This window comes from Engraulis encrasicolus, chromosome 1 (genome assembly GCF_034702125.1).
Source record: "Engraulis encrasicolus isolate BLACKSEA-1 chromosome 1, IST_EnEncr_1.0, whole genome shotgun sequence".
NCBI classification, from domain to species: Eukaryota; Metazoa; Chordata; class Actinopteri; order Clupeiformes; family Engraulidae; genus Engraulis; species Engraulis encrasicolus.
In genome coordinates, this window is record NC_085857.1 from 18,586,879 (window position 1) to 18,603,910 (window position 17,032).

Here is a 17,032-nt window from a genome sequence, read left to right on the forward strand (position 1 = left end):
AAAGTTTACTAAGCATTAAACAAATATTTTCTAGTACGGTCCAAGTACAGTCATTTTCGCAGCCAAAAATGGCTATTTTTGGAAATTCAAAATGGCGGACCATGCAGAAGATCCCCCTTTTCATGTATGAAAAGTGCAATTTTTCCAGTCATAATGAATACTTAGAATTTGATGCTGGTGGTAAGTATTCATGAAAAAGGTAACATTAGTNAACTAAAAACTACAACTAAAAATCTCACACAGTGTCCCTTTAAGGCTGTAAATGGGTCATTTCACGTGAAAACAGACTCTTTGGGGCCCCAACCAAACACCATATTCTCAGGTGCTCTTCGTGACAATGTAGGATGGATTAAGAAAAAGGTAAAGTTGCTGCAGTTATCATAACTGGAGCACAGAAAATTACTTTTGACAAAATAGCGTGTGTGCGTTCGTGCGTGCGTGCATGTACGTGTGTGAGCAAAGGCACAACAAATGGCCATATTTGGAGAAGGAGGTCGTGTTTGGAGAAGGAGGTGGTGTTTGTATCCCTAAAACTGCTGTTACTTTGAGACTCACATTGGATTTTGACTCTGCATTGTTGTATCTATAACATGTATGTCCTCATGGACATATTATGAATTGCGGACATAAATAAATTAGTTAAAATGTGTGTGTTTGTGTGTGCGTGCGTGCGTGCGTGCGTGCGTGTGTGCTGCGCAGATGGCCGTCCTCTGTACATCCTGCGTCTTGGCCAGATGGACACCAAAGGCCTGGTGCGCGCCCTGGGGGAGGAGTCACTGCTCAGACACGTAAGGCCTACAGTACAGTACAGTTCATTACAATCAATACACACACACACACACACACACACACACACACACACACACACACACACACACACACACACACACACACACACACACACACACACACACACACACACACACACGCACACACACGCACACACGCACACACGCACACACACACACACACACACACACACAGATATGTAAGGCCTGCAGTAAATTACGATCAATCAACTGCTGGTAACCATTCCTTCAACATTGCAAAACACACACACACACACACACACACACACACACACACACACACACACACACACACACACACACACACACACACACACACACACACACACACACACACACACACACACACACACACCATACCTGCAAACTCAGGAGGGTTGAAAAAGGTGACAAACTAATCGCGGCGAACCCCCCCCCACCAAAAAAAAAAAACAGGGAAAAAGACACTATTTTATTTACTACACAATTAGAAATCAGACTTCTGAAATTATTTTATTCCTCACCAGCCAATCTATGTCTTACAAGCCAAACATACACTCACCCAGAGGCAATTCTAGGTTAAGCTGGGACCCCAAGCGAAAATTCAACAACTACTGTTGAAGTCTTAGCTGTTATTCACCATCTAGTTTGGGGGCCCCAAGCGGCGGCCTATCTGACCTAGTGACAAGAAGCGCCTCTGCACTCACCACCTGTCAAAATTGAAGTTGTCCTATTTACCAGCCAAAAGGAGGGAGCACATGGTCACTTGGGGTTGTGTTAACTTTGAGCCCCACTGCATTTGACTATGAAATTAAAGCATTTGTTGTTTTTGGCTAAAGAGGGTAAATAATAGGGATATGTAGCCTATACCTATATAAAATAGTACCAACGTATTTTAGTGAATTTATGAATGAATGATAGGCTAGTCGAATGCATTTCCCCAATAAAATGGTGTTGCACTATTTAAAGATTTATTTATTTATTTATATAGATTGTATAAAAAGATAACAGATGCCATCTAGGTTAGTAGGCTATTTAGATTAATAATAGTAGGCCTAGGCTATGTCCTTGGTGGCTAACATTAAAATCATGATTGCACACGTTGCAAAATGATTCATATAATAGCTATTGAGGGGAGGGGGCATGACAAATAGCTATTGCTATGCATTCCTCTGACGTTTATGAAGGTTTCATCGAGTGTGTACGTGGGCTCTCGCTATTCCCGGTTAAATGATCTGACATAGGGAACCGAATTTAGTTCTCTTCTAATCTGCCAATTTATAGCGCAGTCTGGCCCTGCCTGCCGTCATTCTAACACATTGTCTCACTCTGAAGTATTCAATACCGTTTTGGTCAAAATGATCAAAACAAGCATCGAGATATTGCCCTCAATTCAAATAAAGCGAAACATCCATGTTAGGACCGCAGAACTGCTGCCGTTGGGCTATTTATTTTTCAAGCTTAGCTAATGAGACAAATCACAATTCCCAAACCCTGCTCAAATCCCATTTACCTTGGTCCTTTGAAACGGTGATTTGGACAGCGGTCATTTGTAAAAGTAAAGCGACAGTACCAAGGTAGAAGATAATGACAGGGGGGATACGTGTGTTTCGCGACCACCGTTTCATCAGCTGTTCACTCCGACTGGTGCGGTGCCTTGGAAAGTTTTGCCGCCAGTTGAGCCGTCTGAATTAGCGCTCTGATTGGTCAATGTTTCCCCCGACACACGTTACTGGCCAATGGGAAGGACAGCCAGTAAAAGATCAGTAGAATGTCGCTCAACCATAAATGTCTGTAGAACTACGACCATAGAAATTAAACTACGACTAGCAGATTCTATTATAGTACCAGAGAGGGTAGCCTATCCAGTCTATCTGTCTGTAGTCTTTCTCTGTCTGCCTACCCCCCCCCCCCCCCCCCCCCCCGCCCCAAAAAAAACTCTTCGGATCTACACGATTCACGTAAGTGACCTATTTTGAGATCAAAACGGCGAATTTCGCCGAAAGGTGACAAGTTTGCAGGTATGACACACACACACACACACACACACACACACACACACACACACACACACACACACACACACACACACACACACACACAGTACCTCAGTACCAAGTTACCAATTGAGAGAGAGTGATGAACAACACTATTTTGAATTTGCTTTGTAGCTTATCCCGGGGTTACAGCTGCAACAAGAGGGTTGCAAAAGCAGCTGGCTTCTGTGCAATGCATTACACAAGATCCAATACGAACTTAGAAGACTATGCTCCCTTATGCCGTGTACAGACCAAGAGCGAATGGAGCGAATGAAGCGACGGAAGTCATTATTTCTCTATGGAGGGCACGCGACCTGCGCTACCAAAGCGAATTCGCCAGGAGCGAATTTTGACGATTAAACTAAATCTAATCGCAGGCGAATTCGTTCTAACGCTGTTCGGCGAAAACCAATCGGAACGTTCATATCTCCAAATGTCCCAGGCTGTCAAGCCAGAGCCGTTATGTGATTAGCTGAATCAAACATGTCAATGCTGCGTCTCGAGCAAATACAATTCAAGGCGAAACTTATTCTGCTACCCACGCTACCAGGCAGCATAGTTCGCTCTTGGTCTGGACACGGCATTACAAAGGTTAAGTGCAGTAACTACACCAACAATGAAACGGAGAAAAAGCCCTTACAAGTATTTTTTATTAGGTTGGATATAGTAATAACTGCAAATTTGACATAGCTATGTCTCTAAAACGGGACACATTTGGACCATAAGGCTTTATCACAGGATAAAGGAGGTGTTATGAAGACCATTTTCAGTCTAAACTCAATACATGTTGTTACTGTACTCTGCCTTTGTACGGTAGTATACTTTCCAATACTGACTGTTGAATTCATTTGTTTTTTATGTGCATGTGAAGGTGCTGTCCATCAACGAAGAGGGCCTGAGGCGCTGTGAAGAGAACACCAAAGTGTTTGGTCGGCCAATCAGGTGAGTGGGGTTCCACACAGATCTATTGTCTATTTTTGGTAGTCTTGTTGTTGGTGTTCTTTGTTTACATCTGTCCTACAGGAGGGCTTCCTGTTTTCTCTGCCTCACTTCCTTGTTCTTTTTTTTTTCTTTCTTTCTTTTTGTCTGGCTGGTCTTTGAATGTCCTATGTGAGATTTCAACCCACCCCAAGTTGTGTCCATCTTTTCTTTTATTCACACCATGTGCCCTCTTTTTTCTGTCTGTTCGTATGTCTCTGGCAGAGGACATTGGACGCTCAATATACTATGTAACAGTGTGAAAATAAAGAATTCTACAGTGAAAGTAAAAATGTCTTCTCATATGATCTTCTACCTCTTTTTCTCCCCTCTCCTCTCCTCCCCTTTCCTATCCTCTCTTCTCCTCTCCTCTCTTTTCTCTTCCCCTTCTCCTGTCCTTTCCTCTCCTCTCCTCTCCTCTCCTCACCTCTCCTTCCTCTCTCCTCCCGTATCTCCTCTCTCCTCTTCCTCTCCCCTCCTCTCTCCTCTTCTCTCCTCTCCGCTCCTTCCTCTCCTCCCCTCTCCTCTCCTTTCCTCCTGTCTCCTCTCCCTCCTCTCCCCCCTCTCCTCTCCTCTCCTCTCCTCTCTTCTCTCTCTCCTCTCCATTCTCTCCTTCTGTCCTCCCCCCTCCTCTACTCTTCCCCTTTCCTCTTTCTCTCCTCTCCTCTCCTCTCCTCTCCTCTCCTCTCCTCTCCTGCCTCTACTCTCCCCCTCTCCTCTTTCTCTCCTCTCCTCTTTCTCTCCTCTCCTCTCCTCTCCTCTCCTCCTCTCCTTTCCTCTCCTCTCCTCTCCTCTCTCCTTCTCCTCTCCTCTCCTCTCCTCTCCTCTCCTCTCCTCTCCTCTCTTCTCCTGTCCTCTCCTCTGCTCTCCTCTCCTCTCCTCTCCTCTCCTCTCTCCACCCTCTCCTCTCCTCTCCTTTCTGCTCTCCTCTCCTCTCCTGCTCTCCTCTCCTCTCCCGTTTCCTCCTCTCCTCTCCTCTCCTCTCCTCTCCTCTCCTCTCCTCTTTCTCTCATTTCCTCTCCTCTACTCTCCTCCTCTCTTGTCCTCTCCTCTCCTCTTTCTCCCCTTCCCTCCTCTCCTCTCCTCTCCTCTACTCTCCTCTCCTCTCCTCCTCTTCTCCTCTTCTCCTCTCCTCAGTTGCTGGACGTGCCTGGTAGACCTCGAGGGCCTCAACATGCGTCACCTGTGGCGTCCGGGCGTGAAGGCTCTACTGCGCATCATAGAGGTGGTGGAGGCCAACTACCCTGAGACCCTGGGACGCCTGCTCATCCTGAGAGCCCCCAGAGTCTTCCCCGTACTCTGGACCCTGGTAAATACACACACGCACACACACACACACTCTCACTCTCACACACACACACACACACACACTCACACTCACACTCACACTCACACTCACACTCACACTCGCGCACACACACACACTCACACTCACACTCACGCGCACGCGCACGCGCACGCACACGCACACACTCTCACTCTCACTCTCACACACACACACACACACACACACACACACACACACACACACACACACACACACACACACACTCACACTCACACTCACACTCACACTCACACTCACACTCACACACACACACTACCCTACACGTGTGCCTGCACACACACACTGGAGCACCTACTCAGCCTGCTAGCGCACAGACTATTCTACACATACTGTACTCTGGTAAATATACTGAGTGCGTTACAATATGCGACCTTGCCTCCTCCACTTGTGCTTGTGGCCTCGCTCCTCCTGCGTGGAGAAAACTGTTAAGTTTCCCAGCTGTCAGCCTAGCCTCAACAACTTTTGAGAGACTGTTTTTCATTCACCATCCCAATTGCAAATGAGAAGAAGGCTTTACAATTGCGATTTTCCAAGATATTGAAATATAATGCTGTGGTCAGTGATGTCATCATGACATATTACTTCCTGGTACGAGGAGACAAGCACTAGTGGAGGAGGCAAGGTCGCATATATTAACGCACTCACTGTATGTACGCATGCACGCATTGAATCATCGAAGATGCACACACAGGTTCACAGTTTACAGTTCCTTCCAACAGCTAAATGCCTCTTAGACGAACATTCACACTCACACAGACACCTGCACACACACACCTGCTTCATAAAGACACACATCAGACTCTCTTCACTTTGACACACGTCAGACACACACACGTTGCATATGCATCCTTTGAACAGTGGAAATACTCTGGAAGTTCTCTGTTGACAGTCACCACAGCTAAATCCCTTTCTTAGACATAACATTGCCACAATCAACATTTTTTTTTAAAGTTCACTGTTGATGATCATAACATTGTTATGATGACATAATGTGCAGTGCGTGCATGTGGTGTAGGTATATGCATTATATGTGTGTGGCATAGGTGTATAGGCATAATGTGTGTGTGTGTGTGTGGCATTGCTATATGCATCACTCCAAAGTGTTGTCTCTGGTAAATATTTAATTCCTGCACACTGAGCGGTCATTCATTTAATACAAAAGTATTAAACATTTTGAAACATCCAATCCACACATAAGATGGGAACTGTTGTGGAAAGACGAGATATCCGGTATGAAATCCAGGCAACATATATTTGAGGGAATTCAAAATTCAATGCATGCAACAAAATTTAAAGTGTCCAACCTGTTTGGTGTGTCTCTGTAAGTGTGTATGTGCGTGTGTCTGTCCTTGTCCTGTCTTCTGCAGATTAATGCCCATAGAAATCAATGCAATTTGTAGAAATTGGGTGGAATTTAGTGCCATTTGGCGGTTTTTGATCACCTGTTGGGCGGGATTTGATCAGACACCTCTGGCAACACTGGTTGAAATGATAAATGATAAATGTGTGTGTGTGTTCGTGCGTGTGTCCATAGGTCAGTCCCTTCATTGATGAGAACACCAGGAAGAAGTTCTTGATCTATGCGGGTAACGACTACCAGGGGCCCGGGGGACTAGTGGACTACATCGACAAGGAGATCATCCCAGACTTCCTCGGAGGAGACTGCATGGTGAGATACAGTGTGTGTGTGTGTCTCGTGTAGTTGTGTCTCGTGTAGTTGTGTCTCGTGTAGTTGTGTCTCGTGTAGTTGTGTCTCGTGTAGTTGTGTCTCGTGTAGTTGTAGGCACCTGGGGCCTCATGTACAAAACTTACTTACGCACAAAAAAGCTCCGTAATTAACTTTCCACAAACATTTTCAGATGTACCAATACTGACTTAGCATGAAAAAGTGCACGTTTACTAAATTTCATGTGAAATTGAACATACCACATGAATCAGCATGAACACCTGTTTATTTGTGGAGTGATACATTTAAGATTTTCAGGCGCAAATGCTTTTTTTCGGATATTCACTTACGCAAATATTCAGTACGAAATCTACAGAAGTCTTTGTACATGAGGCCCCTGGGGCCTCATGTACAAAGAAGTGCGTGGATTTGCTACCAAGAAAGTGCGGGCGCAAAAATCATGAAAGTTACTTACGGACAAAAAAATGCGGATGTATCAATAAGTGCGTAACCAGGTTTTGCCGTGAAATCTTGCGCACATGCACAAGCACACGCGGGCCCAAGTCTCCGCCTTGTCTCCTCCCTTAAATATTCTATATGAATATTCTAATTAGTAGGAATAGACCCATTCATGTGCATTCATTGGTTGAAAGAATTGGAAAGGGAACGCGAGAAGGGGAACGCGGGAAATACATTTCATGATGCAAGGTGAAGGCGCAGTTTCGGAGGTAGCCAATTTAAAAGGAAAAAGGCTGCGCGCAATAGCCAAACAAAATTACTTTGGCGTGTATAAAATCAGGCATTGGTAATAGCCTACTTAATGTGAGAACTGCAGAAAAAACTGTCATGTTATAGGCTACTGCAGTAGCCTACTACAATGCAGGTTTCCCAACAATTGATATTTACAAGGCATTACATCAAATCACATTGCGATGAGGCAGTCGCCAAGGCTTCCGAGAAATAAACATTTAGGCTATGTCGGGTATAAATATGAAAGATGACACATGTAGGCCTACACATAGGCTACGCCACATGTACTAATAACTTGCAGCCAATAGGCCTACTCAGTTAGCCTATAAAATCACCTGTTAATTGATGGACTAATTTTACAGTAGCCTCAGCCTATTAAAAGAGAAAGACAAGCTGCGGTGAGGACGTTCCCAACAAATGCGAGAAGACACATCGCAGATCCAGAAAATATTCAATGTTTAATAGCTGCCAAATAGCCTACTTAAAATAATACTGCTGATGGGCATCCAATTTCGTTGTAGCAATTCCTGGATAGTTTCACAAGTCCACTTCATTTTAACCAGCTGCCTCAACAACAGGTTCGCGCCTCAAAATTGAAATCCACGTTTAACTGGCTGCATCTCTGCAATATTTCCGACCGCGTACAACACATGTACTTACGCTGCATGCCTCTGTGTGCCGCCAAAAAGACGCAATGCACCACTTACGGCAACTTCCATGCTTACGGAAACTTCCACAGCAGCCCTGAAATTCGCGTGGAGATCCGCAGTTTTCCACGCCTAGTCTGTTTTAGTACATCTGACCGTGACCGTGGAAAACAACTTAAGTAGCTTTTTTGTCCGTAAGTGAGCTTCGTACATGAGGCCCCTGGACTTCATTTTGGAACTTAAAGAGGTGTCATCTCTTCCAGTGAGACCTACTCCTGTGGCTAGATCTAAAATGTCCACCCTCAAAAGATCAATAACTTGTGATTATCACATCAAAATTAAGGAAATCTGTTAGTCAAAGAGATGTCTTCCAGCCCCTAAAAGAACATCTATTTTCTTTGGACTCAGTTGACCTGAAAAGATTTTTAGAATTTACACACCGTGGCCCTCATTTATCAAAGTAGCGTACGACGAGAATCATATGTACGTCGTGCGTACGTTCTTTTCCTACGACCAGTTGGCATTTATCAAATCTCGTCGTAAGCACAGGAAAGCTGAAATCCGTACGACTGCTCTCAGATGGTGTATGCCGTTTTCAAGTTGGACTTGAGATGACTATGATCACCAACTTGAGCAGCAGTTGTAGCGCAACAACTCATTCACATAAATATGTAGCCTACATAGTTACAAAATGTTTTTACATTGTATATTTTGGCTGTAGGCTAACCGAATTTCTACCTGTTTGAATTGGTGCACCCTTCCTGTGAGCGCTGTTAATTTTACTATAGGTCAACAACTGCAAGAGACTTCTAATTTGTGATTTCAAGTCAAGTCAAGTCAGCTTTTATTGTCACTTTCTGTCATTTGACATGATGTTTGAATAATTGTGCAATATAGCCTACAGCCGTGTATTGAATTGTGCCTTCAGTCATGGGATCAATGGACCGACGTCCCTTCTTTTTAACAGCTGGGAGTTCAGGCGCACATCAATCAATAGCCAACAGTAGGGCCTAATAATCTCTCGGTTGAGTTTCGCCGTTTCGCACACAACGACTATCCGAATATAGGCTACACCTGACACGGTGTGTGTCCGATTTCACGCAATAGTCGTCCATTAAGGTGGCAAAAAGGCTATTCCCTTGAAGGACTGGAGCGCAGGAGAGAAGCAGGGCACACATGAGCGCGAGAAGGACTCCTTCCCCAACAAGTGGTTTGGGCATGTTTGTCGGCCAGTTTCATGTAGGACCATTTTCTTGACATTGTTTAAAAAAGTTTTGAAAAAAAAACTATCATTATTTTCATTATTTCTGCTGTAGTCAATCAAACATTTCATTGTAACCAACATTATTTGGAAATCAATCTCTACCCCTTCCATATTGAGAACTGATCACTGTTGACTACTGCTGTTGGTTATTTCCACGTGTTATGTTGTTGTCTACCTCGCGTAAAGCCTAATTTCAAGCTGTCTATCAACCAGAAACGTGGATGTTTTAGTCGGTTTGCGTCTCTCCATATTCCGAAATCAGGGGTGCGGTCTCCTTCTCGCCGTTTTAGAGAAGGTGTGATTATTCTAATTACGATGGTTTTCATACGCTGGATTTATCAACAGCCACTCGCTCTTACGATGGGATTGGAGAGGTACGCATGTTTAGTAAATCTCACGTGAGCCTCGTCGTACGACGATATCTGCGATGATTTCTACGCAAGTTTGCTAAATGAGGCCCCGTGTGTGCTTCTTTTCTGCTATTGAGAAATTGACAGAAGTATACAAATATCAGCCCGTTTTTTTTAAATCGATTAGCAGCTCAGTTTACGTACTTAAGTTTGGCACTCTGTGGACTTACTATTTTGGAGGGTCCACATAACACAAGAATCAAACAGTCGGCTGAATACAGTTTCATGTCAGCAGTTTTCAGGAAGCTGTCTAATTTAGAAAGGATGTTTACCACATCAGCGACCTAAGGGAAGAAAACTCACAACAGGCTGTTGGACTGCTTAAATCTGCCGACTGTCACAGAAAATGTTATTTCTGGCGAAAAGCTGACTTGTAAAAGATGGTAGGACGTTAAGTAAATGACCGGAATTTGGTTGGGGATGAGTCGGTACAAAGTGTATGTGTAGGCTTTTTAGGGATGCGACTTATTCTGGAAGTCGTGCACACTTCTTAGCTCATCAGCAGAGAGAGCGGGCTCTTTTGTTGATGTTGGCATGTCGGCTTTTGCATGGATACGACTCACCCTCGTAAGTCATCATTGATGAAAGCAGCTTTGGAGATTTTCCCCCTCTCAAGAGGCAGCGAGAGATTGGGCAGTTCGGGGGAGAAGAAAAATATGTATACTGAGGCTTTTGGAGACAGCGGCAGCACGTGTATTTTGACAAGAGAGGTCATTTAAAGTCGTAATGTTTGTTGTGCAGCCAACCTCAGCAGAAGTGTGGCAAATAAAATATCACTGCAGTCTATTCTACTATACTCTATTCTACTCTGCGATATTCTACTCTATTTTACTCTGCTCTACTCTATTCTATTTGACTCTATTCTACTCTGCTCTACTCAACTCTGTTCTATTCTACTCTACCCTACTCTGCTCTACCCTACTCTATTCTGTGCTATTCTACTTTACTCTACTCTATTCTACAAGGTACTCTACTGTACTCTACTCAACTCTGTTCTATTCTACTCTACCCTACTCTATTCTATTCTACTCTACTCTACTCTACTCTATTCTACTCTACTGTACTCTACTCAACTCTACTCTAATTCTCTGCAGTGTGACGTGCCGGAGGGTGGCCTGGTGCCCAAGTCTCTGTACCGCACGCCAGAGGAGCTGGAGAGTGACGACATCCGGCTGTGGACCGAGACCATCTACCAGAGTGCCAGCGTCTTCAAGGGAGCACCCCACGAGGTGTGGATACGCATGCGCACACGGACGCACACGCACACACGCAGAACATCTATCACAGCACCAGTGTCTTCATGAGTCCAGTGTCTTCATAGTGACATATGCATACACATACAAAAATACCTGTATTGAGACAAGCACACACACACGCGCGCACACACACTCGCATGCACACACATACACATACAGATGCCTCCATACAATGAAAACACACACATGCAGTATGTTACGTATATGCATTGCACATACATGCAGGCAATTCGTCTTGCCCATATACACGTCTATACACATTCCTCTCCCCATTCGTTCTCCATCCCAGCTCCAGTGATATCTTTTCGGGCTGCACTCCCCTCCCCTCGTCCGCTCTCCTCCTCCTCCTCGTGCTCCTCTCCTCCGCTCCTATCCTGCTCTCTACGGAGCATACACAGCATGGCTGCATAGGGGATGGATAGATGAATGCAGGCGATCAGGAGTGGAAAGTTACCAGCGCACCCCCTTTGCAATGCGATGTAGGTCTGCTGCAGAGCCGTCAGCCGGGCAAGCACAAAGGGGGCAGGTGGAGCCATCTGGTGGCAGCTGGCGGAAGTGTCCTCCGGAATCACCGGAATGTGAGAATGTGCCAGGGCCGTGTGGAAGGGAGGGTTTGCACAGTCTGTTCTCCTCGTGTGCGTGCCGTGCGTGTGTGCGTCCATGCGTGCGTGTTTTTTGTTTTTTCCTTTCCTACTCCGGTTCTGGAGAGATCGTATCCTGAGGTGTCATGTTTGAACAGGCCGGAATGTTTTGAATCTGTTTAGTGCATGCATGCATGTGTGCGTCTGTGCTTTATGTGCTTTGGGTGAAAAGAGTTTGCTCCCTCGTGCAACATAAAATACACCTTTTTAGTTTGCTGTGATGTTCAAAACATCTCTGATAATGATCAACCGCAAACAACTCAACATTACTTGAGGAGAAAATTCAGAAAATTGTCCTGTTGAATTGCAAATCAATTGTTGCGTGTCTACCTTTGGATGCTGCATCGGGGTGATGGAAAGAATTTTACTCACACACACACACACACACACACACACACACACACACACACACACACACACACACACACACACACACACACAACACAAAATATGTTATTTTAGTGTGCAAAAGTTCAAAGATCAGCGCACAGCTTCTAGGTGCTGGTAACGACAGGAGAATTCAAGGAAAAAAGTTTACCGCACACTTGTTTGACTTCATGCTCTTTTATTCAGAGCAAATCAATAAAAGAGCATAAAGTCAAACAAGTGTGTGCTAAACTATTTTTTCCTTTTAAAGTTTTACATTATTTAGTCTGTTGTGCAGGTCTCACCATCCCTGTTAATTATCAACCAATTATAAACTCTTGATGAAATTCAATACAAAATTTCACTGTTAAGTGTCCCATCTCTGTGCTTTTCTGTCCAATTGAACTGATTTGCCCCCAGTGATCAGCAAAAGAGCTAACCTCGTCAAACTACCCTTCCCCTTATATAATGTCATCGTTCTCCTTTTGTGTATTGTCTGCCATCCTGTTATGATACAAAAGACATTTGTGCTGGATTAAATCCTAACCTAATGCACGCACGCACGCACGCATGCACGCAGGCACACACACGACTTAAGTCACTTGTCCCGATCTAACCTAGTCACACCTAGGCCTCCTGGGCAAAAAAATCCATTTAAATCGTAAATCAAGTTGGCAAGTCAAATCAACTTTTGTTCAGTTGTTTACAATTATTCCAGACTTTGCCATTGTTGAAGGTTTGTTGAGACACTTCAGTGTAATGTAATCTCATTGTGTTATGTAATATACTAACCTGGTTCTCACGCGATGGAACATTGTCAATCGCTTGGCTCTGGAAAGGCCTGGATGTGTTCAAAACAGCTTGAACTTCATTGGAGAATTCACGTGACTTTTTTTAAATCACGTACTACTTCAACCCCTGACTTGTGTATATACCCCATCCCACGATCCTGCCCCGCGATTGGACAGGCTGTGAAATATCTGATTCCGTTCGGGCTCGTTTAAGATTTCCAGACCCTCGTGCAAGCCCACAAAGTTTAACGAAGATGCACGAAGCACGAAGGGTCTGCGTGAGAGCCAGGCTAGTAATATACTCCCATTCTGCTCACCTCTGCACAGGTGCTGGTGGAGATCATTGACGCCTCCTCGGTCATCACCTGGGACTTTGACGTGTGCCGGGGGGACGTGGTGTTCAACATCTACCACTCCAAGAGGGCACCGCAGCCCCCCCGCAAGGACCCGCTGGCCGCCCACGGCATCACCTCGCCCACGGGCAACAACGTGCAGCTGATCGACAAGAGCTGGCTACTGGGCCAGGACTACAGCATGGTGGAGTCTCCACTCACCTGCAAGGAGGGGGAGAGCGTCCAGGTGAGAAGGGGGAGGAGGAGGAGGAGAGGAGAGTGAGAGAAAGAGGGAAAGAAAGAAAGAAAGAAAGGAAAGAAATGAATTGTGTTGGCTGCTGGGCCAGGAGGACTACATGCTATCTTTCTTTCATGAAGACACACAGTGTTTCCCATACATTGAGGAAACTATGGCGGCCCGCCATAGTTTAAATTTGGCCGCCATAGTTTCCGAAAATGTTTAAAAAAAAAATTAATTTATTTATTTTTATTTTTTTTTAACTTTTTTTTTTTTTTTACGATTTCCGTTATTGTTAAAACGATTTGAATTACGATTTCCTTCGCATTTTCCTCCTGGAATAAATACATCCTATACAGAAAACCACAAGTGCTTGAAAGACAGAGGGATCAAAAGTCTAGTCAAGTTGTTGTAGTTAACTTGGGTTTGGGAGCAATAAAAAAAAACCTTCAGAGAAGGGACAGTTGGGATGAGTTTACTAGCTCTCCAGGCTTTGTTTTACAGTTGTAATGAGTTAGGTGACAGGCCTTCATTGAGAAGGCAGAGGAGACATCGGACTGCATATAGAAATGAATGTGTAATGAATGTGAATAGACATAAATGTGTAATATCTGTGTTGTTCAGCCCTTTTAATGGGAGGATTTTTGAAAAAAACTGGCCCTGTGACCAGCACCCCTCATGTAGAATGTGTACGCCTTTGTGTGTGTGGGGAAAAGGCATAGCCTACCCTCTTAGACCCTTTTTGTCTATGCGTTAACAAATGCACAGTACTCTTACATTTTTAGCTCTGCTCCTGTTTTTTTCATTACATAGACCCCTGCATGAGGGACGAATGAAACTGTGTTGTAAACAGAAATGATTCACTGTACTGCATTTTAAAAAATATATATAAATGACAATGTACTACTATACCATGGGCAAAATGTTATGTAGCCTTATTTCTCAAAATATAAATGGCTGAAATGTAGGCCTAGGCCTATAGTTTCCCCATGCGCCAATGTCATACTGTAATCACTGTTTTGGCATTTTGCATTTACACTACACGTGTACGTGAATACAACCCCCCCCCAAAAGAAAAGGCCCGCGTGAAAAGACCCCCCCCCCCCCCCCCCCCCCCCAGAAAAGAGAATCCCAGCTGCCCCCATAGTTTCCAAAATTTCTGTGGGAAACACTGACACTTCAAATCTGATGAAAATCTGTTTTTATCTTAGATGCTCAGAAGAGCCCTATTCCCTCAAGAAATTCCAAATTAATTCTAGAAATATTTATTGAAATATCCGGAATTGGGTTGCCCTGAGGAATATTCCAGGAACATGGTTAAGTGATAAACCTGGCTAAGCTAACCTACAGCAAGTGGTAAACCTGCTAATAAATATACCTGCCAGCGTCCTTCAGTCAGGGAAATATGGGTAACATTTTATTTTGGGGATACATCTATTAGTACTACTACATACAATGTTAATGCCTGCATAAGTAACTTGTAAGGCATGTACTAAGCAAACGCTAAGGCCTACTAGGTCCTTACTAAGGTTAAATTGGTAATAAATGCCTTATTTTGCATGAAGAAGACGAATGTATTTGCGAATACATGCCTAACAAATGTTTGATTTTGCTTTGTACATGCCTTACAAGCTACTTACAGGGACATAGTATGTATAAGTGCTAATAGATGTATCCCTAAAATAAAGTGTTACCGAAATATGGAGTCCAGGCTCTTCTATTATGTGATTTACCAGTACCTCAAGGACAGCCTAACCTGGTTTACTGTTGAACCAGGGTCTTGGAATATTCCCTTGGTCCACACTATCCCATCTCGTGCTCCTTACAGTTGACACTTTGGGTTTTCTCGGCTCCTGTTGGAAATACACGCTGAACTGACAGCAGTAGTGATCTGCACCCTTTGACTGCCCCCTAGTGGCGACAGTTGGCCACCGTAATGTAGCACTCTAAACTGCAGGATTAGTGTTTTCTAATGTGATTGAGAACAGTGTGACGTATTGGGTTGAATATCAGTGTTGAAAGCAGGGTTGCCAGATTGGGCCCAATTGGGCTACTTGGAATGGCTGTCTGCGGGTAAAAATTGGAAAAATCTGCAATTTTGCGTTTTTTCTCTGCAGATTAATGCCCATAGAAATCAATGCAATTTGTAGGACTTGGGTGGAATTTAGTGCCATTTGGCGGTTTTTGATCACCTTTTGGACGGGATTTGATCAGACACCTCTGGCAACACTGGTTGAAAGTTCTGTGGCACAGTAGGAAGCAAGCGTGTCAGGGCAGGGGGCTGTATATTTTCTCACGTCTGGGCAAGTGAAATATTGAGCACCTTGGCAAGGCAAGTTTATTTTTATTGCACATTTCATCCTCCGATGCAGTTCAGTGTGCTTTGCAAAAAATAAAAGTAACGGAACAAGAAATAGAGAAGGAAAGGAGAGCATTAAATATAAGAATCAAAGAAAGTAAAACATTAAAATAAGACATTATTAGAATCAAAGAAAATGTACAAAATGTAATATAAAGGTTAATAATTTAATCTTGAGTCTGGGTTTGAAATTATCAATAGTAATGTAATGTAAGAATCAGATGTTTTGAAAAGGACATTATTTCGTTATTTTTCACTATTTACCTAGTGTCCAAACTTCAATGGAGTTGGGGTTTGTATTTCTTTCTCAGGCCTCCTCCTACGTGACACGGTGACCAGGGTTCTTAATCAGGCAGGGGTATTTCCACAGCATGGCCACGTGTACCTAGCCTGGGCCAATAGCCGACTGTTGACTCCGTCAATCAGTCTGGCAAAAGCCATGAGGAATCCGTCTCCGTGGACGATGGGAGATGGTCTGATCTTACTCTATCATTTAAATTAATTGAAGTTCCAAACTCAAATTAAAACCCATATTGTGCTTTATTAGCATGCCATTAGCATGCATTATAGCGTCGCAAAAGCATACAAATAACAAAACGAAAGTGTGAATATAGTTACCGTAACCAATCAGTAACGGAGCTCGCCGGTGAGTTCTACGTCACCACTCTCAACTGTTTGCTGATTGGCGAAACACTGAGAGAACCGTGCTCGAGGCTTTTGCCAGACGATGTGCAGAGCCAAAATCTTTGGGTGGAGTACAGAGGATGGCGTCGCGAGGCTAACGTGTACCACCACCAACCTGACACCCCCCCTTTAATATCTCCATAATATCTCTAAATCCATCTCTGTGTGTGTGTGTATGTCTCAGGGCTCCCATGTGACGCGGTGGCCGGGCTTCTACATCCTGCAGTGGCGTTTCCACAACATGGCCGCCTGTGCCGCCACCAACCTGCCCCGCGTGGACGACGTGCTGGCTACCCTGCAGGTCTCCTCGCACAAGTGCAAGGTCATGTACTACACCGAGGTGCTGGGCTCTGAAGACTTCAGGTACACACACACACACACACACACACACACACACACACGCACACACAGAGTTTACGTCTTTATTTGGATTGACAGATAGACGTTTATCATTGCACAAGCACAAATTTCATAG

General features: G+C 44.3%; 1 protein-coding gene across 1 annotated transcript in view; it reads left to right on the plus strand.

Annotated features, from left to right (window-relative positions):
- Positions 1-17,032, plus strand: part of LOC134456496 (SEC14-like protein 1) — a 97,304-nt gene that overhangs the window by 70,722 nt on the left and 9,550 nt on the right. The window contains exons 9-15 of the mRNA XM_063207863.1: positions 700-788; positions 3,699-3,769; positions 4,943-5,114; positions 6,688-6,822; positions 10,985-11,119; positions 13,272-13,523; positions 16,742-16,920. Coding sequence (XP_063063933.1) covers positions 700-788; positions 3,699-3,769; positions 4,943-5,114; positions 6,688-6,822; positions 10,985-11,119; positions 13,272-13,523; positions 16,742-16,920 — 1,033 coding nt within the window. The remainder of the gene's footprint in view (positions 1-699; positions 789-3,698; positions 3,770-4,942; positions 5,115-6,687; positions 6,823-10,984; positions 11,120-13,271; positions 13,524-16,741; positions 16,921-17,032) is intronic.